This window comes from Aythya ferina (assembly GCF_964211825.1).
Source record: "Aythya ferina genome assembly, chromosome: 21".
Classification (NCBI taxonomy): domain Eukaryota; kingdom Metazoa; phylum Chordata; class Aves; order Anseriformes; family Anatidae; genus Aythya; species Aythya ferina.
The window spans coordinates 837,155-859,990 of NC_140319.1; the positions used below are offsets into that span (position 1 = coordinate 837,155).

Here is a 22,836-nt window from a genome sequence, read left to right on the forward strand (position 1 = left end):
TTCCCACAATACCTTTCCAATTTGAGAAAACAACTGCAATTTGCCTTTACATAACATCAAAACTCAAAATCTACTTGAAAACCCCTTTTAGAAGCAGTTTTGGTGGGTGGGTGAGGAAAGAAGTTGATGGTTGAAGAGAGGCAAACAAGGAAACAATTATAACACAATTCCAGCACGGTTAGCAAAACAGGCTGTGCCTTTGTCAGAAAATGCTGTGCTGGTCAGCAGGGTTTGCCTCGCTGAATGTGGAGGGTTTGCAGGTTTGTTTTTTTTCCCCTTACTCTTTCAAAAAAGAATAAATAAATAAATAAACACTACAAAAAATAATAATAATAAAAAAAAATAAACCCCAACCAACCGGAGGTGGGGGTTTCTCTTGACAGGACCGAGGCTTTGTAGATTGTTCGACGATTCGTTTGCTTGCGGCGGCTCTCGCTCTGGTTGTCGGTGACATCTGTCCTGTGGACACCCGTCCTCTCCGGGCAGGGCTGAGGGCTTGTGGCTGCCTGGCTGTGTGTGAGTGCTGGGGGGGGGTTGGGTGTCTGCCTGAGTGCGGAAGGTGCCCGGGTGCTGTGACAAACGGCAGGTTCCCTGTGTGTGTCTCCCGAAACGCGCCCCTTCCTCCGCAGTTGCTTTCCTTAACGTGCTGTGTTGCAGAATCCCCCGAGGTCCTGTTCAGCAGCCCCTCGAGGAACGGATCTTCACTCCGACCGTCTCCGCTGTGTACAGCACTGTGAGTATCTGCGTGGGGTCCTGGCTGCCTCCTGCCGCTTTGGTAGGCAGCGTGCTTTCCAAACACAACAGAATTATATGTATTTAAAAAAAAAAAACAACACATTTTTTCACCTTCTAAAATAAATGATGGTGGACAAGGACCATTTTTCTTGCATGTCAGTAGGAAAATAAAGTATCTTTAGGATTTTGGGGTCCATTCCTTCTCTGTTAAGTGTCTAGTTTTATTAAGCAGATATAAGGGTGAGGTTGCCTAAACTGAGTTGCATTTGAATGAAAATGTTACTGGATATGTTTTCAGCCTGTTGGCTCCATCTTCTCTGCCTCCTGCTTCTCGAAGACTGTCCTGTTGGAGTGTGGTAGCGGCTGCACGTTTCTAGGAGTATCTTATCAGAAAAACAATCAAGAAGAGATTTGTTTTTCACATTAAATGTTCCATTTAAAGTTACACAGAGAAAGGAATGTTTTGATAGTAGACAATATCTGGGATGGGTGCTTTTGGCTAACTGTCCTACGTGTTTGTTTGTAAAGCTTGATAATCGAGGAAATTTAGCTTAGAAATGTAGTGATGTTTATTTGTGAGCATATGATACCATTTTCCTTTTATTCATTTCTTTTTTTTTCAAATGGTAATAGCTGGAAGCCCGGTGTTATTTATAAGCTTTGCTAAATCAGCACGGCCATGGGAAAGTAGTGTTTTGCTTTTCTGGTGGGATACTGCAAATATTTTTAATGCCAAAAAAACACTTTTAAGCTGCTCTTTTAATTATTTGGAAAACAGGAAGAAAAGCTGTAGATGCGAGAAACTCCCTGTGTTTCGTGCGGTTAACATAAGCTGCTTACAGAAAAACATAAGCTGCCGCACACGGCTTTCTCCTTCCCCTCGTTCTCAGTGACCAGCGAGGGGTTCTCAGCTCTGGGTCCTCCGCGAGGACCTTTGGCCCTCTCCTCTTCGGGCTGCAGGGACGAGCTTGGTGCTGGCCTCTGCAATCTGCCTGCCACATCCCGCAGGCCACGCCGAGCTCCTCAGGGCTCAGGGGCAGCAGCTGCGGCGGAGGGCTCGGGGCTGCTCGGTTCGGGCGCTGCCAGTACCGGGTTTCCCCGCAGGTGAGCAGGAAAGGTCGGGTGCAGCTCAGAGGAGGGTTCCCGGATCTGAGGTTTGTGACCTCTCCAGCAGGCTCGAGCTGCTGCCTGCTTTTTGGTCTTGGCTAGCCCCTCGCAGGCACTCTGTGCTCAATACCAGAACCAAACCCGCGCGCCTGTGCGTGTGCGTAATGTGTGTGAAACAGCTGAAAGCACAGGCCATAAATGTGCAAACGCTGGTAATAAATCGCTCTGTATTATCCTCTATATACCCCACACAACACTTAAAAACCACTTAAAAATATCTGAATCCCATTTTGGGGAAAAAAGATATATTTTTTCAGTTCTTTCCTCTGTGAAGATATAATACAGTTGCCTGTGGGAAAATATGACTGTAAAAATTTAAATTGATGTAAAATATAAAAGTAACTGTGAAGAATGACCTAAAATAGCTTTTCAGCGTGGAAAAATATGCTACAAGAATAGAAGCCAGGGCTGGGAATATCTTGGTTTATGCTTTAAGAAAACACAAGGTTGAAAGAAAATTCCCTGTTTTAGGGAAAGAAGAGAAATTTCGCAGCTAGGTTCCGTTTGAGCTTTTATTTGCAGCCCTTGGCAGGTTGCAAATCTCGAGTAAGTCCTAGAAAAGCTGAATTAGGCTGGAGGGAGGCACATGGTCAGAGGTATTCAAGAAATTCATTCATCACAGCTCTCTGCATTTGATTTCACGAGTAACACTGTCATGAATTTCAAGTCTGGGTTTGCAACATCGGTTATTTTCAGTTGAATTTATGTATGTACATGGCATGTCACAAAAGTCACGTAACACGGAGGGATGCATGGGCAGCACCTTTTATACCCAGAAACGCTTTTTCACTTCCACGTTTTATTGGCTTGGTCACCACGTGTGGTTTCTGTGCAGTTGTCAGCACGTGGATTTGGCAGTGCACTGCTGCCTTCGGAGCCTGTCTGGTGCCCGCTGCCACGCTGTGACTCTGGGCTGACCCGGTGCTCTTCTTGCCTGTTTCGTTTATCGTGCATGGGGTGGGAGGATGAGCCATTGAAGATAAGGGCAGCCCACACACAAAACTGCCTATTTTTAGGCAGATAAAAAAAGAGAAGTAATTTAGTTATCCTTTCTGTGCCTATGTAGATTTCCCTTCCATGTGTATGTAGTACCAGGACCTCACTCCCATTCATGAGCTCTTTTTTCCAAAACTGTGCTGCTTGCCAAAAAATGGGAATGGAAAATCTCAAGGCTTTTGCTATATGCCCCAGTAATATCCCCTGAAATACTATCAGAGGAGCACGTTTACCTGGAGGGCAGAGGGCAGCGGGGAGGAGCAGGCCAGGTGAGGTTTGTCAGATGCAGTATCTGAGAACTCGGAGATGCTCAAAACTCCCAACAAAATGTTGGTAGCACCTCTTTTTCAATGAAATTGTACTGATGCTAGAAAGAAAAACACCTTATCTTGTGAGCTATTATCTTCATTTATTTTTTTTTTATAGTATAATGTAGGAGTTTCTGGTACTGGGTAGGGTTTTTGTGGTTTCTTTTCTTTTTTCTCTTGAAATCCAGCAGTAGAATTGCTTTAAAGCAAATCAACCTCAGAAATGCTTGTTTCAGTGAATTAACCTCATAGTAGTAAGTTCCCCTCATCAATAATGGAGAATGCTCCATCGTAAGAGCTACTTTTGAACCCAAAGATTTGGGTTTCTTCCTCTAAGCAGCTTCCTTCCTGGTGCTTCCTAACGCCATATGCTGCAGGGAGTTTTGGCACTTATTCCTGCCTCTGCTCTAAGGTCCCAAACCTGTGGACTCCAGAACCGGGAATGGCAGAAGATTGAAATTTAGTTTCTGTTGTAAAACATTTTCATGTCTAAATCAGGTTGTTTTGGCTTAGAGTTTTGGGGGAAACAGATTGATGTGTAACAGAAAGGGAACGTGTAGTAACGGTGATCTTAAATGTCATAGACCACCCTGTGTGGCTGCACCCAGGGTCCTGGGGACTGATTTCTGTTGGAAACAAAATGAATATGGACTAATGATCAGAAGCAGACGTGCTTTTCAAATTCAGCATGAGGCATGAGCTGGGGATGAGGTAAGAAAACAGATGAGTTACTGGGCACCCAACAAGCTGCTGGGGCAGACGATGGCGGAGGTTGGTCACTGCCTCAGTAACACGCTGAAGCTCGGTCCAAAAGTACTTCGGGATAAACTTCTGTAAGCTGACTCCTGGATGTGAGCTGATTAGAAGTAAGCGTTAGTTCGATGTGCCTGTGGCTTCGGAGAGGAGTGCCTGTCAGTTGCTTGGCTGTAGGCTTGAGCAGCTTCTGCAGCGTTGCTAGATCCAACGTTGGCTTAAGTTTTCTGTATTAACTACAGCCTCTTTGGAGCAGCATCGTGTCATTGCCCAAGGTGTGGAGGAACCAACTTGCCCCAAATTTTCCACTACAGCATGAGAATCGTGTCATCTTCTGTAGGTGGCAGCCAGCTGTACAGCAGTCTGTCTCTGCACACAAAAAAGCCCTGAATGCTGCTGTGCTCAGGGTGCGCGCTGCGTGGGGAGTGCTGCTTCCTTGAGAAGCCCAGGCTGAGTTTCCAGGTGGGTTATTCATGCCTGGTGCTAATGTGAACGCCTGCAGTTGTTGAGGAAGGCAGAAAAATCCAGCACTGTGAAGGAGGCTGAATTAAGGTTCTAGGTAAGGCTTGTCTCCCTCGCTCGGGTGCCCCTTTGGTTGCTTGTCTGCACCGAGAGCCCACTGGTGCCCCCTGCTAATTTCACACCCCACAGAGGTGCTGTGGTTCGCCCCGTGTCCTTTAAAGGGATATTCTTGCGCAGGAGAGAATCCCATAGAAAAGAGATTAGAGGATTAGCTGCTCCAGCCTCTGTGTGCCGACCTGGGCCAGGAGGCCGCCCCGTTCCCTGCCCAGCTGCGGAGGAGAGCTGCTCGGTTCCTTGGGTGCTGATAGCACTTCTTTGGGGCTGTTTGCATCGGCTCAGGCAAATAGGTTGGATGCTGGAAGTAACGAGTTTGTCTGAGTCTGAACTTTTTTTTTTTAATTTGGGGAAAAGAGCGGTTAATGATAAACGATCATGGCAAGGCAGTCCTCATAATCTAGGGGTGTCTGCGGTGTGCCCCATCCATTCTGGTCTTACCTGAGGGTTTCCTGGACGTGACAATGTACCTGAAATCATGTACACGGAGAAGAATAATCCATAACTTGTGAAAATTTGTGCTGAAAACAAAAGATTTAAACCCAAAAGGAAAAGAGACAGTTCCAGCCTGAGTTTTACTTCACATTTCATTTTTATTTCTTTTAAAACATAGGATTAAGGCTTCTGAAAAATTAAAGTTATAGATAGCCTCATATTACTCAGTAAAGGAACAGAGGAAGTGATGGCCCAGCAAATGGATACACAAAATTACATATTCATCTTTAGGAAAATAACTTCTTCTCTGGATTTAAAAAGGATATTTGCTTCCAGGCTGAGTTTGTTTTGCAGAATCTCACATGATAAACAGAAAACCGAACCCCAGGCACTGTGGTGTGAGGCACCCCAGAACAGAAGTAATGCACTCACAGTAACTTTGGTTACTGAATGAACACAGAAATTCAGCAAGTTCATTTTTTTACTACATTTCACATTTCCTACAGCTCCCTTGCTGCAGCTGGCCAGGAGGATGCTGCTCCAGCCCGCGCTGGAAGGGCAGCCCACCTTCTTTGTGGGTGCACGAAGCCAGGCCTGGTGAGGTTAGCAGTGCTCGCAGGTCAGTGGTAGCCTCCCTTCAGACACTGTCCCAGGGTGTTGTCCAAGTATCATAATGGCATGGTTTTTGATTGTTTAGTTACCGTAATCAGGCTTTCAAGCAATCTTTATAGGTCCAGACCCGTGCCTGTAGCGTATTTGCTACTTGTCTGCTGTTTGATTACGTGAGGGTGTTTCGTGGACCATCTCTCAAGCAGCTGCACAGCTTTCTTTTTGGTTCCTGCAGACTTTAATTAACCTCCAACCTCGGTTATATGCATGCAGCTGCTTTAATATGCCGAGGAGGGCTGTTGAATGCTCCCACTGTCCCAGGATGTTTACTTGCCGCTGCCCCCGTCCCCCTCATCAGACATCTGTGAGGATTTGCACTGCACGCGTTGTGACGAAGGGCCAGGTACGCGAGCTGTTGGAGATTGGAGGATTTTGGGTGACTCTGGCCTTAGGTACAGTAGCGTGAGCACTTGTAAGCGCAGGGAGATGAGAGCTGATGGTGTGTGAAGCACCACAGCTGTTGCAAAGTAAGCTTTGTTTCTTCACAAGTGCACAGCGGCGTTCAAGGAGACATCTTGGGGATGGGCTGGAGCTACCAGTGGGACCCCTTGTGTGAATGATTTCCTTACGGACTGTTGCCTTTGCTTCCATATTCCGCCCTTAACTGCATTTTTCCAATATCCGTCATGTGATGTAGTCGCTTTTAAGCACTGACTTGTGCTCTGTTGACAAGTCCTTCAAGGCTGTCTTAGGTGTCACGTAAGGGGTTTTGGTTTTCTTGGGGACAGAACATGGACGGTTTTGCGATGCTCTCTGTAGCGCTGGTTTTGATTCAGCTGACTGAGGCTGTTGCTCACGCACCTGCCAGTCTATGTCAGCCAAAACTGAGATGATTCCTCTTCCGGGGAAGGGAAGGATCCAGCTGGGGATGGAGGCCGAGGTGCTCTTCCTCGACCCTCCCTTTTCTCTGATGGGTGCAGGGCTGCTGTAAATCTCCCCCACTGAATGCTTCTGGACTGCTTCCAAGCCTCGAGAAATTGTACATTATCATTCTTGTTGATGGTGCAGCTGTTTTAGTGTTTTAGGTAATGTTAAAAAAAAAAAAAAAAAAGGCATTGATATTTGGAATATAATAGCATGGCTTGGAAAAGCATTCAGTTGAACTCTGTGACTTCAGCTCTTGTGCTGTGCTGTCTTGGAGCTTGGTGCTAACGCTCAGCAGAGATGGAGGCAGCACTTTTCTGCCTTTCCTGGTACATCTGCTGCTAGCTGAGGCTGGGCAGCATCCGTGTGTGCGAGAGATTCTCACACAATTACCCATGCAGTGTCAATATCCCTTCTTGAGCATTGCCTGTTGTGTGCTTTTACGTGCCTGTAACTAAGTGGGTGCTTTTCAACAAGAAAAGCACAGGTCTGAGAAGCCGGTGGATGAGTGAGTCGGGGACTTCCGTACCGTGAACACTAACCAAATCCACAAAAAGTTGTCTTGAACCACTGCGAGTGTGACGCCCAATGGCTATGTGATTCTTTCTTCCTTGATTCGCCCTTTCTTGCTGTAGTGACTGTCTAATCTACATATTAAATATTTCCATCGAGGAGATAGTACAGTGGAACAAGTATATGTGCCACGAACGTATTCTGCAACATCTTGCTTAGTGTGTTTCAGTTCGTAGTTTTGATCGAGATAGCAGATAAGTGTATGCAAGAGTTACTTTGGTATTGCATTCTTTGCTGGCGGCACACCCTTCAGATGATGAGGCCTCTGGGCAGTTCTTTTTAACCTTTTATAGGGAAGTATGTGGATTTTTCCCTTATTTTTTCTTTTGGGTCACTGGTAATGTGTATCGCTTTGCAAAAGCACAGTAGTGTTTGATATGGTGATGACAAAAGATCAGAAAATTGCAGGCCTGGAGTGGAAGGGATGTTGCAAAGCAAGGCCACAGCAGTAAAGCTCATGCAGTTTCTATGCATCTTCCCCAGTGACTCTAGCTGGTGCTCTTGGTTTTTGATCCTTCCTGAATCATATATAGAGTTAACTAACTTGTACAGCATTTCACTTAATAACAATAATAAAATAATAATATGCTGCTAGCTGCTTTCTTAAAAAGATTACGGTATCAAAGATTGGATTACTAATATTATGTTTTACTAACAGTTTATCTCCACACAGGTAACACAAGTAGCAAGACAGCCGGGTCCTCCTGCCCCATCCCCTTACACTGCACATGAAATAAATAAGGGACACCCAAATCTTGCTGCAACGCCACCGGGACATGCATCGTCCCCAGGGCTTTCACAGGTAAGAGCTGGCATTGGAGCAGAACGTTCCCGGCCGCCCTCTTTTCCTCTTGTCTGATTCTCAGCTTTACTGCTCAAATTTGACAAATCTGTCCTGTCTGTGACCAGTACATAAAACTTGATTGATGAACGACATCTTTGTATGGCTCAAACCTCACAGTGACCTAGGTAGCACTCCAGTTTATTAGCCATCAGTTCATTGTTGATTCTTTAACAGAAACTAGAAACAACTTGAAAAAATATAGAAAATAATCATTGATGAGGAAAGTGCATCACTGTAGAGTTTGGCTGCTTTGGGGCACGGCCTGACTTACATCTTAAACTCCATAGCAGTACTGGATGCATTCTCTGTTAGGGGTTTTCTATTTCAAACGTTCTGTACAGGTTGCCACAATTTTGTAATTCTTCTAGGAAGTAGGACAGTAAAATGAATTGCAAAAATGAATGCTAATAAAAGAAATGAGACAAAGGCTGATTACAAAATGTACAGAGGAAGAGATAAATAGAAATTACAATAAAATGGAGAAACAGTGTTTAGTAAGATATGTGAAATAAATTGGTCTCTTTGTAGTCCTTATTAGATGAATATTCTATAGGGTTGACACAGGAGTGGAAAAGCTTACTTTAAAAGGAAGGGGTGAAAAAGGCAGGTAATGGGAGCACGGAAAGAGAGGGGAGATGAAAGATAAGGGATTGTAGAAAGTGGGATGTGTAAAAGTATTAACATTTGAGGTGGAGGAAAGCCCTATGTTTCACTTGTGCTCGTTTAATTTATACCTGTTTGAGTAAATGGAGCAAAGGAGGCAGATGGGAGCAGAGCTGCATTTCTGAGCAACCAACCTGCTCAGCTCTGTTCGGAGCAAGGTGTCAGCAGGGGCCACAGCAAGGTGGTGGTAATGGCTTCAGGCATGTTGCAGCACTGGGAGAAAGCAAGCTTTCTGTTCTTCCTGCCAGCCTCTTTAATTTGGATGAAATATTAAACTCTAACTGACCTTTTAGACCATGAGAAGTGTGAAAACAAATGAGGTCACGTAAGGAACACTTCACCTTAATGCCACGCATTGTACATAAAGCTTAGCGATGCGTGTTTGATGGTGCTCAGTGGGAAAACTGGAAACCTGTGGTCATGTTTGAAAACGTGCAAATGCTCATCCTTTATGAAGTGAGAAATTAGAAGTATCTATTCCGGATCACAAGTAGCTTGCAGGCACTAGTCAGTGGTCTCTGAGCAGTTCCTTGCACTCTCACTGCATGGCTGTTGGTAATAAAATCTCTGTTTTGAGGACTGAGCCTCACCTAGCAAAGAGGGAGGATGTAGCAGCATTGCAGAGCAAACCCTAATCTGTTGTCTGGCTTGTGTCATGTATCAAGAAATTCATTCCTGGTAGGCCTTGTCAACAAAGGGAAGCTAATCATGTGGTAGATAAGAGGAGAAGAAAGAGAACGTTCTAGGCAGCCTCTTAAAAAGAAAATTCTAATCAAGGTTTTTTTCTTCCCTTAATATTTTCCTGTTGAGTCAGTGCGTACGTAGACAGCGGGCTCTGTGCCAAATCACCAGTCGAGCCAGCCGGGAAAATGCTCGTTTCCTGTTCTGCTGGCTCTTATCGTCTTGGAAATGAGCGTCAGATTGTGTCACTCTGGTGTTGCTGGTAGGAGCAGTTTGACCTTACGTCCTCCGTGTCAGCTGAGGATCCTTGAGGGCTGTGGGGGGTTATTTGTCCTCTGACAGTATGGGGCAGGCCCTGCGTGCTGAGTGAGAGGAAGCAAAAGCAAAATCAAAGTTATAGTCCAGGCCCTGCTGGTGAGTGAAGCACCCGTCATTGTGCTCTGCAGGGACTCCGGAGGAACGAGGTATTTTGATTCCATTGCCTGAGGTCTGGACAGTTTATTTCCCTAAGTGACAGGGGAAAACTATCTACAGCTACGAAGCTGGGATTTGGTAGCAAAATAGGAAAAATAGTGATTTCTGTTCATTCGCAGAATGGGATTGCCTCTGACCAGGTGTTTTCACTGTTATGGATTCCAATCAGTTGACCCTCACATTTGCAGCTGGAAGTGATGGTAAAGAATGAAAATGGAAGGCCCTATACCTGGGGCAGTTCCACCAGTAAGGCTTAAAAGGGGTTTGAGTCTCTTGAAATAAGCGGTTAAAGCATAGCCTGTTCCCAGAGAAAGTTTTGTGTACCCTTGAAGCGTTAGAGGTTTGGGTTAACTTAAGGTTGTGGTGTTAGTTTTGTTGTTGGGTGGGGTTTTTTTGTTTCCTTTTGTTTTGCTTTTAACCCTAGAATTCTGAATATTCTTACCTATACCTTACCTCACTTTGACCCCTGTTAAATGCTGAATATCAATATTATATTATGGTAACAAATTCTCCAGTTTAGCAGGGCGTTGGATGCAAGTGTTAGCTTTTTATTGCATCTATCATTTTTCTCTTGTTGGTTTCATTGAATGCCCTCTTGTGCTTGCATTAAGAAATGAGGTGAGTGGAAGTCTCCTGTTTCCAGACTGCTTTTTGGGGGAAATTCTACAATGACTTCATTTATTTGTTTTCATTTGGATAAACAATCAAAGTCCTTTAAATCTCTCATCACATGAGAGCTTTTTCCATGCTGTAATTGTTCTTTTCATCTGTTTGGCCCCCCTGAATCCGGCTATTTCCCTTTTGATATAAAGTGACTTGAGCTGACGTGGTGCTCTGATGAATGGTTTATTACTGATTTCTGTAGCAGCAATATGGCATTTCAAAGCTCTGTGTATCGTAACAACCCATGCTGTGTTCATGATAGAGCACTGAGCAAAGGTCGTCTGCGTTTGTCCAGTTGTGCCTAACGTGTGTGTTCTTGATTTGAGAGAGTAACTAAAAAGATAAGGAAGAGACCGCTCCATTTGAGTTAGAATCTGATTAAGGGGTCATTGTATTATCCCCAGAACCATGACTCAATGAATATTCTTAAAACCGAGTCTTTTCAAGGTAGGGACTGGTGTTTAGTCAGCAGTGAATGAAAATATATACATATGGTTTTGGGCTTCAGATATTGCTGTGTTCTAAAAACCATTTTGCCAGAGTGATAGCACGTGTTATTGTGTGGCCCCAGATCGCTCTGCTTGCTGACTGTCAGTGCAGTGCTCTGCAAAGAGATCAGTCCCTTGCTCGTGTCTGGTATCTCAGCATCCCTCCTCTGGGGGCTCAGAGCTCCTGCTACGTTCTTCCAGAAGCAGTAATGTGGAGGGGAATAGAAGGTTAATAAATGCTGCACTTCCACAAATTTCTACACATGGCATATGTCTGAATCTCCTTCCTCTCTTCGGCTTTGTGGCTTGAAATACTAGGCGGATGACTGGAGTTGAGGGATGGCCACAGGCATCAGAATGTGGGTATCTTCTGTTCTAGCCATCTAGATGTGAGGCGTAAGGAGCAGTCCCCTTGCTGTTCTGACGGCTGTAAAGCTGTTCCAGTAAGTCTGGGTAGTGGGAGATAGGTAATGCCTTAAAATGCTGGTAAGTGATACAAGGAGCTACTGTCCTGTACAAAAAAATCTAGGTATTGAGGCAGCGGGACCGCTCCACAGGCCTGTGACGAGGTTTCAGGATGGTACTGGGTGTTCTGTAGGAGAACTGGGAAACAAAACTAGGATAAGACGGATCAGGAGGATGTATGGGGTATTTATTGTCTTTTGGGAAGAAACGTCAGGTGCAAATGTATGTTGTACCTTTGTAGCTGGCTTTCCTTTAACTTTATTTAAATAAACAGAAACAGATGTCTTGTGTGGTGCTGTGTGCTTTGGTGTTTTTCTCACTCATTCTTCTACCTTTTCTATTTAACATACCCAAAGCAGTAGAGAGGCTTGCTGTTAGGCTTCCTCTGAAGACTTTCATAATGATCAGCCTCTGGCACTTTGCTGCCCTTCAGAATTAGTTTCTGTAGCAAAACTAGAAGAGCTTGTCAGCAATGAGACACAGTCCCACACCCCCTGTCTCCGCAGCAAGAGGCAGTGTTTCTGCTTCCCTCGACCTTCCCAGATTCCAGGGCCTTGAAATCATGCTGCTCTCTGGAATGCGTTGAACTCCGCTAGCGTTTGGGAATGCACAGCACATGTTGCCTCGGTGATGTTATGGCCAGATGTGGCCCCACGAACACAGAATTTCATATTTCTGTTCTTTGCACAGAGGGCCCCCCGTGCAGACTGGGAGAGGAGCGGCACATCTCCTCTGCCTCCTCTCTGGGCCTGCAGACTTCAGGAGGGACTCGAGACAATTCACTTTCTCGGCATGCAGAGAAAAGGAGAGATCAGTACAAAGGAGCAGATAAGTTTTTCCCTGGGCATGGCTACCGGAGCAAGTTAAGATGAGATCAGGTAGGGGAGCTCATGGGGTTGCAGAACACAGGGCGCTGCAGGGTTGCTGCTTGCCTGAGCTCTCTCATCCTGTGATGGATGTGAGGTAGTCCAGTGTGAGTAGTGCAGGCAAAGAGCATTCACACGGGCAGTTAACACAAAGCAGCTGAGAAGCTGTAAATCTGCCCCCCGCTCTGGCTTTACGTTACAGTAATTTATTGTGTAGTCGTGCCTTAAGAAGGGAGTAACGATAAAGTAGAGCTCTTCCAAAGCAACCAGACTGCTACTTGGAAGGAGTCCACAGAGAAAATGCTTCCCTCTGTCCACTGAGTGATCAAAAGAGGAAGAGGAGTTCTTCCAGTTGTAGTGTGAGCAGGAGGAGAGGGAGGACGCAGTGTGCAAAGCTCAGAGCATCAGAAGACAATTTCATCTTTCCCCCCCCAAGACCTAGGAGTGTTTTGAAGGATCCTGGGGAACAAGTGTAGCGGATTCTGGCATCCTGGAGATGAAGCAACACAAGAGGAGAATGGTTCAGAAATGCTGTTCCAAAAGACTCTTGGCTTTCTCTGCCTTAGCTTTAAAAAGTGTGGGCTCTGATGCGTGTGCAGATGGATTCCTTTAGTCTGGGACTACAGTTTGTAAGCGCTGACCAGCAACTCTTGGAACAAGGAATTTCCTCTGTAATCAGTGAAAGCTCTAGGTCTTGTTGTGATCACGCTGTGTGCTGAGCAGATCAGTGCTTTGTGCCCATGGCTACCTGTTAGGCTGAAAGGATTGAGCAACCAGTAGCAGAAGACCCTGTGACATCTAACAAGACCTTCCTCTGGAGCTGTTGTAGTTATTGACAGCTGTGTTTAATAATCTCTTATCTGTTTCTAACAATGCCAAGATACACCCATAGAAAACAAAAGTGCAAGAGAACTGAATTCTCAGGATCCTGGTATACAGAGACCTTGACTTTTAGGTGGCTGATATAAATCCAAAACAGATTGTACTAGCTGAAACTTGTTACCATCTGGTTCTTTGCCTTAAGTGAAAAGAGTTTTGTGGTCTCATTCTGGTCCTCAAAAATGTCACCATAGCTAAATTAGCGTTTGTAATAGCAGTGAGACATTCCTTAGTACCTTAAGGTCTGGGAATCTGTGCCAGGAAGCATGTCTGTATGCCATCTGTGACATGTTTATAGGCAATCCCCAAGCCCCTTTTTTTATTACCTTGGATCCTTTCTACAGGAGCTGGAATTCTGTTGTAACCATAATGTTTATTCACTATTCCCTCCCATCATTCATTGCCCAATTTAGATTTTAGGTGCTTTTAATAAAGTTACATTTATTTATGAATTGGAATGGAAGAAGGAATGTAACTTAATCCTGATCTCACCTCTTTGCACCCTGGGGTAAGTCAGGTGCCCTGGGACGAGCTGTTTGCTCCTCGCACTGGAGGCAGCGACCCTCTGTGTCTTGTAGCCTGCAGGCTGCGCCTGACGCTCCTCTTCCCCTTAACGCAACTGTTCCCTGTTATCTGCGTCCATGTGTACTTTGCCACGAAAAAGCAATTGCTGTAAGGTCAGATAATAAACTTCCACAGTCCCTGAAGAACGAGGGGCTCTCTAATTTTATCATCTTGTTTGTGCAAACACCCTGTCCTTCATTTCTCTGTTTGGAGAACGTATTTGTGGACACCTTTGTCAGAGTTGGTTCTCCAAGCTTGCTGCTGAACTCTTCGCCCCAGAGAGCTTTTCTGTACAGGAAGCTCCTCGTTTTGTGTAAGGTGGCGTTGTAGCAGATTTCATGCCAATTAAAAATGCACAGGGTCTCGTAACTTGTGGAGCAGGTATGGTTGCCAGATACTAATTAGCAATTGTCTATGCAGCCACAATGATGTGGACGTAGAATGAGAGATCAAGCTCTCCTTGCGTAAATGAAGCAGTTGAGGCTGGACCTGGTCAAGAGAGAAACCTGCATCTGCACGCTGCCCATCTTCTGCCTCTGAACAGCAGATTTCAGTGTCTTGGGTCTTCTGTCCGTACTAGATATGGAACGTACCCTATTCTGTACCAGATATAGGGTACAGAAAATATAAACAACCGGACCTGTGGTGGTGCTTTGTGTGCAGGAAACCTGCCCTCCGCACATACACATTGATGTGTTTTCTTGAGGAGCCAGCAATTCCACCTCTCGTACTTCTCCCTTCTTTCCTTGTGTATGCTTCTGTACATCTGGCTCGAGCTCCTTCACTGTGAATATTAGTAATGCAGCTCACTAATTTGGAGCTTGTAAGGAATACATGACTTCAGGTGGAGATTTGAAAATACGAGTTATTTAATAGCTGATAAATCCAGGAGAAGTGTAATCTTCTTCTGGCCTTTGTGTTAAAGACCTGCTGGAAGTAAAACTGAACTCTGTGTTTTGTAATAAGATTAGCAGTTGTTTGATTGGGCTAATAATGCTTGGAAAATTTGTTCATATAACGTCTCTCTGTGTTTTTGATTCATCGCTGTGCCTTTTGCTTCCTTAGTTTAAACCTGTGCTGGAAACTTAAAGCATGTCTGTGTCTTGGCACCTGCTGTCAGCATCTTTTGGGCTTCGGGATGCTTTTGGGTATGAAAGCTCAACGTTGTAGCTGTCTTCTAATTTGGGGAATGCAGCTGTGTGTAAGAAGAGCTGCAGGCTTTTGGGGAAGGGAGATCTGGGATAGTGGGAAAGGCCTAATACAGCTTTAAGTGCAAATTGATGCTATGAACTTCAATAATTATTTAACCTTGGAAATAGCTAACATTTCAAAGTTATGACGTAGGTGGGATGAATTGGCTTTAATATTTGTGCACTTAGGAAGAACTGGAAACAGCCTTTCATTTTTTTTTAATAAGGAAGGAGGAAAATCTGTTATGATTTTATCACATACACGTGCAAAGCGAAGATTGCAGCCCAAAAGTTGAGCCTGGTTAGGACTAGGTGTGTTTCCAGACCCACCTCTTGCTGCTACTAGTCCTTTTTACTGCTTTGAGGGTGTTCAGTGAGAACAGCATTTAATGATTTTCTGTGTAGTCTTGTGTGCCCAGCAGGTGAAGATTTGTGTTTTTCTGCTCCTTCTTGAGCTTGCTTTCTGTCAGGTGTAACCTGGCCCAGCTTTGTGTCTTCCCTGGCCTGTCCACCCTGGTGTAAATGTAGTTATTTGAATAAGAAAGCTCGCAGTTAGGTGCCTTGGCCACACAGTGCATCCAGGATGCATGATCTAGACGAAGAGTTTTCTTTTGGCTTGTGATACTTTGGTGAATCAAAAGCAGTTTAAATGTTATCATTAGCTTTTGGTGGTGGTGTTGTAAGTAGCATTTTTAGAAGATCATTGAACTCTTCTGTAGTGATTTTAAAATGTCACTGATTCCTGTTTTCAGGAGATTTCTGTGCATATTTTCTGTTATCACAGTCATGCGGACTGAGTTTTATACTGATGCTTTTCAGACTTTACTACTCATTGAAACACATTTTTATTCATAATAGAAAACAAGAAAATAATGTGAAACAACTTGCCAATTTCCTTATGTTTAGTAATTTCTACTCTCATATTCCTTCTGTAATAATACGTTCTGTTCCATACAATTTCTTGCATGCTTCAGAAAAATACATGGTTTTAAACAAACACAATGTTGTAGAAGGCAGTATGTCCTAATAAACACTGAAGTCAGCACAAGAGTCACAGCTTTACATAGTTTGCATTGGTAAACATAAAGGGCAAAAAAAAATCCCTGTGAATAGATAAAACTGGGGAGAAACAAGTTTGTTTGCTAGCTAGAAAAGCTTTTCAAGTGGTTTGACAGTACAAAGACTCTCTAACAAAACTGTATTCTTGGAATTCATGAAAACCCAGCAAGTGACTTTGTCACTCTTCCATAAAAAGTGTTTCAGAGTCGGAGCCCCTGAATGACTGGCGTCCATGGTTAGCTTGGTGCCAGCCAAGGAAAGTGTTGAGCTGTAACCTTTGGAGGTATCTGCAGCGTGAGTAAGGAGGATTGCCCCATGGGGTGAGGGTTTGGGATCGATAAACAGGTTGTCCTGCGAGCAGGACTCTTGCTGAGCTGCTTTCCACCTGTGGCAAGGAGCACGAAAGTATTCAATGATTATGGAGCAGTAATTCCACTTTTAGCTCCCTGTGGCTTCAAAGAGCTGCGTCCATGTTCTCCATAGACTGCTCCTTATGGTGCTGTTAGGCAGTTTGGTTGCTTTAAATTGTCCACATTTGCACAAGATTTTATTCTGGTACTTCTGTGCTTCAGCATAAGGCAGGAAAATTTGAATGTTTAGTCTGATTTATGCCATAGACTCGTAAAATCCAGTCCAAGTGGCTGCCGAAAGCAGGTTTAGCTAGAGCAGGTCACTGCGGGCCATGGCCACTTGGTTTGGGTATCTCCAAGGATGGAGACTCCACAACCCAAGTAGCCTCGTTTCGTTATATGTAAATGGAATTTCTTCTAGTTCAACTTGTGGCCATTTCCTCTCGTCATTTCACTAGGTATGACTCAGGAGAGTCTGACTGTCTTCTGTGCACTGTCCCATCTGGTGTCCCCTGAACCTTCTCATCTTGAAGTTAGTCCTGGCTGTCCCAGCTTCTCCTTGTATGCCAGATGCTCCACAACCTTAAAGATGGTCATGGCTCATCACTGGGCTCGCGTGTCCAAGTCCCTTTTGTACAGGGGAGCTCAGACCTGGCTCCAGCGGGGTCTCACCAGCGCTGAGCAGAGGAATCACAGAATCACAGAATTTTCTAGGTTGGAAGAGACCTCAAGGTCATCGAGTCCAACCTCTGACCTAACGCTAACAGCCCTCCACTAAACCATATCCGTAAGCTCTACATCTAAGCGTCTTTTGAAGACTTCCAGGGATGGTGACTCCAGCACTTCCCTGGGCAGCCTGTTCCAGTGCCTCACAACCCTTTCAGTGAAGAAGTTCTTCCTAACATCTAACCTAAAACTCCCCTGGCTCAACTTAAGCCCATTCCCCCTCGTCCTGTCACCAGAGGAATCTTTCTCTTGACCTGTTGGCAGTGTTTTCCCGAGGAACCAGTAACGCTGTGGCACAGACAGGTGCAGATGCAGCTTCCAGAACTGGTTGCACTGGTTAACCAGAGGGGCCGACGCTGAATTTATGGCTCATGCCCTTTCTGTCCTAGTCTCAGGTGACATCCCTACACCACATAATGCTCGTAAGATCAGCTCTAGATTTTTCTTGGGTCTTGAAAAAAAACCTAGAAGGAAAGGTATGGACTAGGGTTTGTGGTGGACTGCAGGTTGTCTTTCCAAGCAGAAGTGTTCTTCCTCAAAGTTCATATTCCAGTTAAATTGGTGCAAAATTTTACGGGACAAGTGAAGAGCACTTTGTAACTCAGGGGTTTCTGCTGAGATTCAGAGGTCTGCTTCCAACAGTGGAGGTGTTGGAATTTCTGCCCCCAACACGCATGCACACGCAGACAATATTTTTGAGTACCTTCGTTACGGGAAATACCAGTTCACTTAATTATGCAATGGTCGTTACCAGACCAACCCCGGGCTCCGAGCCATGTGCTGCAGTCTAGGTGGGGACTGGCATTTCAGTCCCTCTAAGACGCCAACTAAATCCAGACTAGTATTTACAGATGTTATGAAATGATAATCTGCTGTGGCTTTATCCTTGCCCTCGTGCCTTTGTTAGCAACAGTTTGAACTTAGGCAGATAATATTCCATGTGATGGGTTGTGATGGCCGCGATAAACAGCTGCCTGGGAGGATGACAGCTGCCTGCAGGACATCTGTCCTCCCCGATGTCACCAAATTACCCTAATTTAAATATTTCACTCTGCATCTTCAGGTGACCACAGCACTGGGGTCTTGAAATTAGGCTCCTGGTTATCAACTTGAATGTCTTGGACTTCTGCTATTAATAAATAAATAAATAAAAAGCCCAGTGATTGTTTTTCCTTCCCAAAGCTGGGTTGTGCTTACCTTAGCTCGAAGCACTGTGCCGAGGGATGCTCGCCTCCGGCGGTGCGGCTGCTGGTAACAGAACCATGAGGGTTGTGCAGCACCGGGGTTAAAAACACGGGGTGAGCCTGAACTTCTGGGAGGCAGCGCGTCAAACAGGGACACTTTGTCTTTCTTTTCCCTTTCACCATCCTCTTTTGTAACGTCCCTACAAGAATAGTAACTGCAGTGTCTTAAGCAGGAAGGAAAAGAGTGTGTATCTTGTGTCTGTGTGCCCTCTGCACAAACCGTCTTTGTCCAGGGAACAGGAAACCACATTTCCTTTGCCTTCTTCCCTCGGTGGGAATGTGATTTTTGATGTTGGAGTAGGAAAAATGCCTGTAGTTCTGTGGCTGCTACTTAGGGCCCTGTTTCCCTGCTCAGCTTTCTGCGTTTGCTTGCTTGAAAGTGTGATGCTAAATCATGTGAAGCCATAAAAAGGTTGTTAAAAATCTAGCAGGGATGGTAATGACACAGATGAGAGACCCTGAGATAAACTGCTGCAGAGGAGTAAAGATAACAAAGGTTGAGCCACGTTTGTCAGAGAAATAATTCTTCCTGGGTCAGGATATTCCCATCCTTCTAAAGGCTGAGTTTTATATTACCCAGTGCGGGGAATTCTCCTGAAGGCTGGGCTCTGGATGAAGGGAGGAGGGAGCGAGTGGCCAGGGAGGACACCGGGATGCTTGCCATGAGGACAGCTGAGGACAGCGACTGCTGCAAGCAGTGCAGGCTCTTCCTGGTCTGCAGTTTGGTGAATCCCTAAAATCCACCCCCAGAGGCCAAAACACTTGTATAGAGACACCTGGAACTGAGTACCTGGTGTTTTCAGGAAATGTTTTTGAAAAAGCCAAAATACTTCAACTCACAAAATAGACACGGTTCCTTTTACTCTTTGCTTCCCTCCAAATCATAGCCATGACCCCCCCTAGTAAATTTGCAAAGACTTTGCACCCATGTAACGAGCTTGGCCCCTTCATCAGAAACAGGGTATTTGTGCTGCCAGCTCAGTTCTGTAGATCTGTGTTAAATTCTGTTTGAAAGTGGAAACCTCTAGTCTGTGTAACCCATTCAGTGTCACAGAAGAGCGGTCGTACTTGCCTCGTTGGTTTTAATGGGACTTTAAATATTCCAAGTGATAGATAGTAACACACACAGAAAATGAGTGTTTTCAAGTTACTGATGCATCTTCGAGGCTAGGAGCACTGCCTGGGAGACAGTTGGCAGAGTAGAACTGCATTATTTTTATTTTACAGAGATGCTATGATGAGGACAAGCTGATTTCAGTGATGCTGGATAATTTGCAAATGAGCTGATTAAAATTTCAATTAAAATTGAACGTCTTGATGTGATATATGCCAAAGAATTGCATATTTGAACACGTAGCTGTGAGGGGGGTTCTGTTCGAACAGAATAACCTGATGGTGTCTGATTAGCTGCAGTTGAAGTATCACTGGAAATAACAAAAGTCAAACCACGAGCGTTTAGAGGGGAATTGCCTGTGTTTATTGCTTTAATCGTTGTGCTATTTTTAAATTTGGGATGGTTCGGCTGCCTCTTAAAGCTAAGATAGTTTACGGGAGTAGTGCAAGAATGTTTTTACGCATTCTTTGAGAGGGCAGTGTGTAGAAAAGCCTGGGAAATGACTAAATTAAATAGTTCAGGCTTCTCCATCACTGCAACGTTTGCAGATGAGCTGGTTCTGCATATTACGTACGGTCATTACAGACATTACAGACCTTTGCCTAACTCACATTATAGAAGTCACTGCAGGTATCAGCTTCATTCTTGTTTGTCGTGATCCTGCTTGGCTGACTGCAGGGCATGCCAGGAAATAAAGCAATGGGATTGGGATTATCTAGTTACAAGATAGTAATAAAAATGAGTGATGTTCAAAAGAAACATTGGGCAGGAGCCACATAGTTTGTGCTTAGGCACAGGACCTAACTCAACGTGGTTTCAGCGCAGGTTTCTAGGTGTTGTAGTGACATTGGTACACATCAGAGGGAATGTGTCAAGCACTAACACGGCTCGCTCCTGCAGGATATCTCTCAGCTGTTTGGGCACTTACTTCCCTTCTTCCACAGGACTTTATTCCTGTATGTGCTCATTGGGAGGGCTACTAAACGAATTGAGGTGCTTTGGTTTTGTTGCATGTTTGTCACCAAGTGGGGCATTTCCAGCTCGTTAATGTGGTTGACACATAGCCAAGAGCCATGCCGAAACCAGGGGGGCAGGAGGACACTGAGATGGTCTCATGTGGCTGTTGTGGCTTCTTATGTTGTTGATTTCTGAGTGCACGTGGGTTAAAACATCTGATTCTTTTCTACCTGAACTTGTCCTGTGGGTTGCTAATTCACTGGGTAGGTTGGGAGCTCAGGAACTCAGAGTTAAGAAGTGGTTTTACTTGGCTGTTGCCAATGCACCAGTTAGGTCAACAGTTGCTTCACTTCTCCTTTGGTCATCCCTGTCCCTGGGAGAACAGCCAGGGACGCTGCCAGGACCAGGAGTCCTTCAACCCTTTGCTTGAAGCTGCCGGAGTTCGTAAGTCAGCACCCCGGATGGGACAATGTGCATGTCATTTGCCTCTTGTGGGTTGTAGTGGTAGCAATTTGGGGCTGTACTCAGATGCTCTGGCCCTAGCTGTTATTTCTGCCTCGCAATAACATCAGATTAAAAATAATAATAATAATATTGCTGTAACATTCAGTCTTTGGAAGTTTTAAACAGTTTTGCAGTCACTGGAAGGCAGCACCAGCGCTGAAAGACCACAGGACCAACTGGTTTGGGTTTGGGGAAAGACAGAACGGCTTCTGGTAATGCTGAGGTCGCACCAACTTACACCTCTCCCTGAATTGAGGCCATTCAGAAAGTGAAGCTTGAGGAAAAAGGAAAGTGCCAGCTGTGTACGAGGGGCAGTCTGAAGGAATACTTCTGGCATGTGGCTGCCTGTGGGTGAATTTATTGGGCAGAGGGGTTTTAAATTACCCTCTTATTTTAAGAGCTAAATGCAGAGAAGTTGCTGTTATTGGGTGCAGTACACTTGCAGTCTTTCAGGTGGTAAAACGATTTGGGCTGTAGGTGGGCAGAGTAAAACCAACTCACCAAATACATGGTGGTTCAGGATTACAAGCCACGTCTTCTCCTTCCGCGCTTGCGAACCAAGCAATGGTTTATGCTGCTGCAGGGATTTCTTCACCTGCGTCCCTGGCCAAACTGCTGCTGTCCAGGCCAGTGACCCAGGGGAAAGCTTTCTAAGGCTTTTATGTGCTGAGAAACCTCCTCAAGGGCTGCTGCATCAACACCGCCAGGCCCACATTCCCTGCTGTTGTTTTCCTCCAGGAAAATAGTTCAGCATTTGGAGGGAGAAATGGGTGTGATTGTTAAAAGTAGGGCAAGAAAGGGAAAACCATGCTGTGAGTGATCTTACCGTTGACTCCATTGCAGTGTGTTGTCTTGTGCCTAGCTCCAGGAGCAGTTGTGCTTTGTGTCAGGCAGCTTGCATACATAAGAATTTGTAACTTTGGGGCAGGAGCCCTCAGGGTGAGGTACCCCGAGGGAGTGTAACTCTACATGCCCACCTGGAGCAACTTTAATCAATGTTTGGTGTGTAGCTGGGTCGGGGAGCACCGTGGTTATGAGACTGCTGTCCTTCAGAGACACTGGTACATCAGAGGCGTAGGCATGCATCGAGTTTTGTTCGGGGGTCTCCTGGGGCCAGGGATGGAGCTTGCAACAGTTTTATCCTCAGTGTCCAGCTGATGCATGCTTCCTTTACTTGATGTTGGCAGAAAGTGATTCAAAATCGTTCTAAATGTCCGTGCGGTGATGCTTCCAGTACGCCTTTAGCTGGGTGCCCTCTGCTTGTGGGTGCAGTGGCAGAATCTCACCTGAGATACAAATCACTGCAGCAGGTATCATTTGTCTCACCACAGAGAATCACATCCCCATCTGTTGTGTCCATGCAGGAAAAACGGCCTTTGGGGTTGCTCCAGAATAGCTGCCTTTGGCCCAGCATGCTTCATGTTGTTATAAAATGTTTTGCTTACGCTGTCATGATCCTCCCAAAGAGATTAAAGCATTTTGCTGGCATTCAGCAGAGTTTCAGCTCGCTGTGGATAGGAGCACAGTTGCTTCCTTTGTTACTGGTGAGTAACTGGAAGTCCAAAGGCTTTCGCACCCAAGGTCACAGCAGGGATCAGCGATAGAGCGGCAGGCTCCTGAGTCACGGTCATGCGTTGAAATCGCAAGACCATTTCTCCTCCTGCTATGTAACTTCAGTAAATATAGACCCATCAAGCTTCTTCCGTGAGTCAAGGGAGGACTCGAGAAGCAGTGACGGGGCTTAACCCCTGCCCATGCCAAATCTTGCTGGGCTGCTGAAGGCCTCAGGAGGCTGAGGAGCAGCACCTTTCTGCCTGGGGATTTAAGAGTTTTGTTCCAACAGGAAAAATTTCCACTGGCTGCAGGAGGCAGAGAGCTGCGTGACTCAGCTTTTTTTGAACCTGATGTGTGTACTTTGCCTGTTTATTCCCAGTACAGTCAGTACTGAGGGAGTCATGTTACGCAGCAGGCACAGTGTTTATTAACCAGCTCGGGAACTGATCTAAGAATAACTTTTTTCATTTGTTTT

At 45.3% G+C, this 22,836-nt stretch overlaps 1 protein-coding gene across 21 annotated transcripts in view; it reads left to right on the top strand.

Moving 5' to 3' along the window:
- EIF4G3 (eukaryotic translation initiation factor 4 gamma 3) overlaps window positions 1-22,836 on the top strand; it is a 154,542-nt gene that overhangs the window by 44,347 nt on the left and 87,359 nt on the right. For 16 of the 21 annotated variants that reach the window (XM_084494678.1, XM_084494663.1, XM_084494661.1 and 13 more), the window contains 2 exons: window positions 658-733; window positions 7,735-7,878. In XM_084494678.1, the coding sequence (XP_084350804.1) occupies window positions 658-733; window positions 7,735-7,878 (220 nt within the window). Of the gene's footprint in view, window positions 1-657; window positions 734-7,734; window positions 7,879-22,836 lie in introns of those variants that run through there. The other 5 variants (XM_084494679.1, XM_084494662.1, XM_084494664.1 and 2 more) reach the window with 3 other exon arrangements.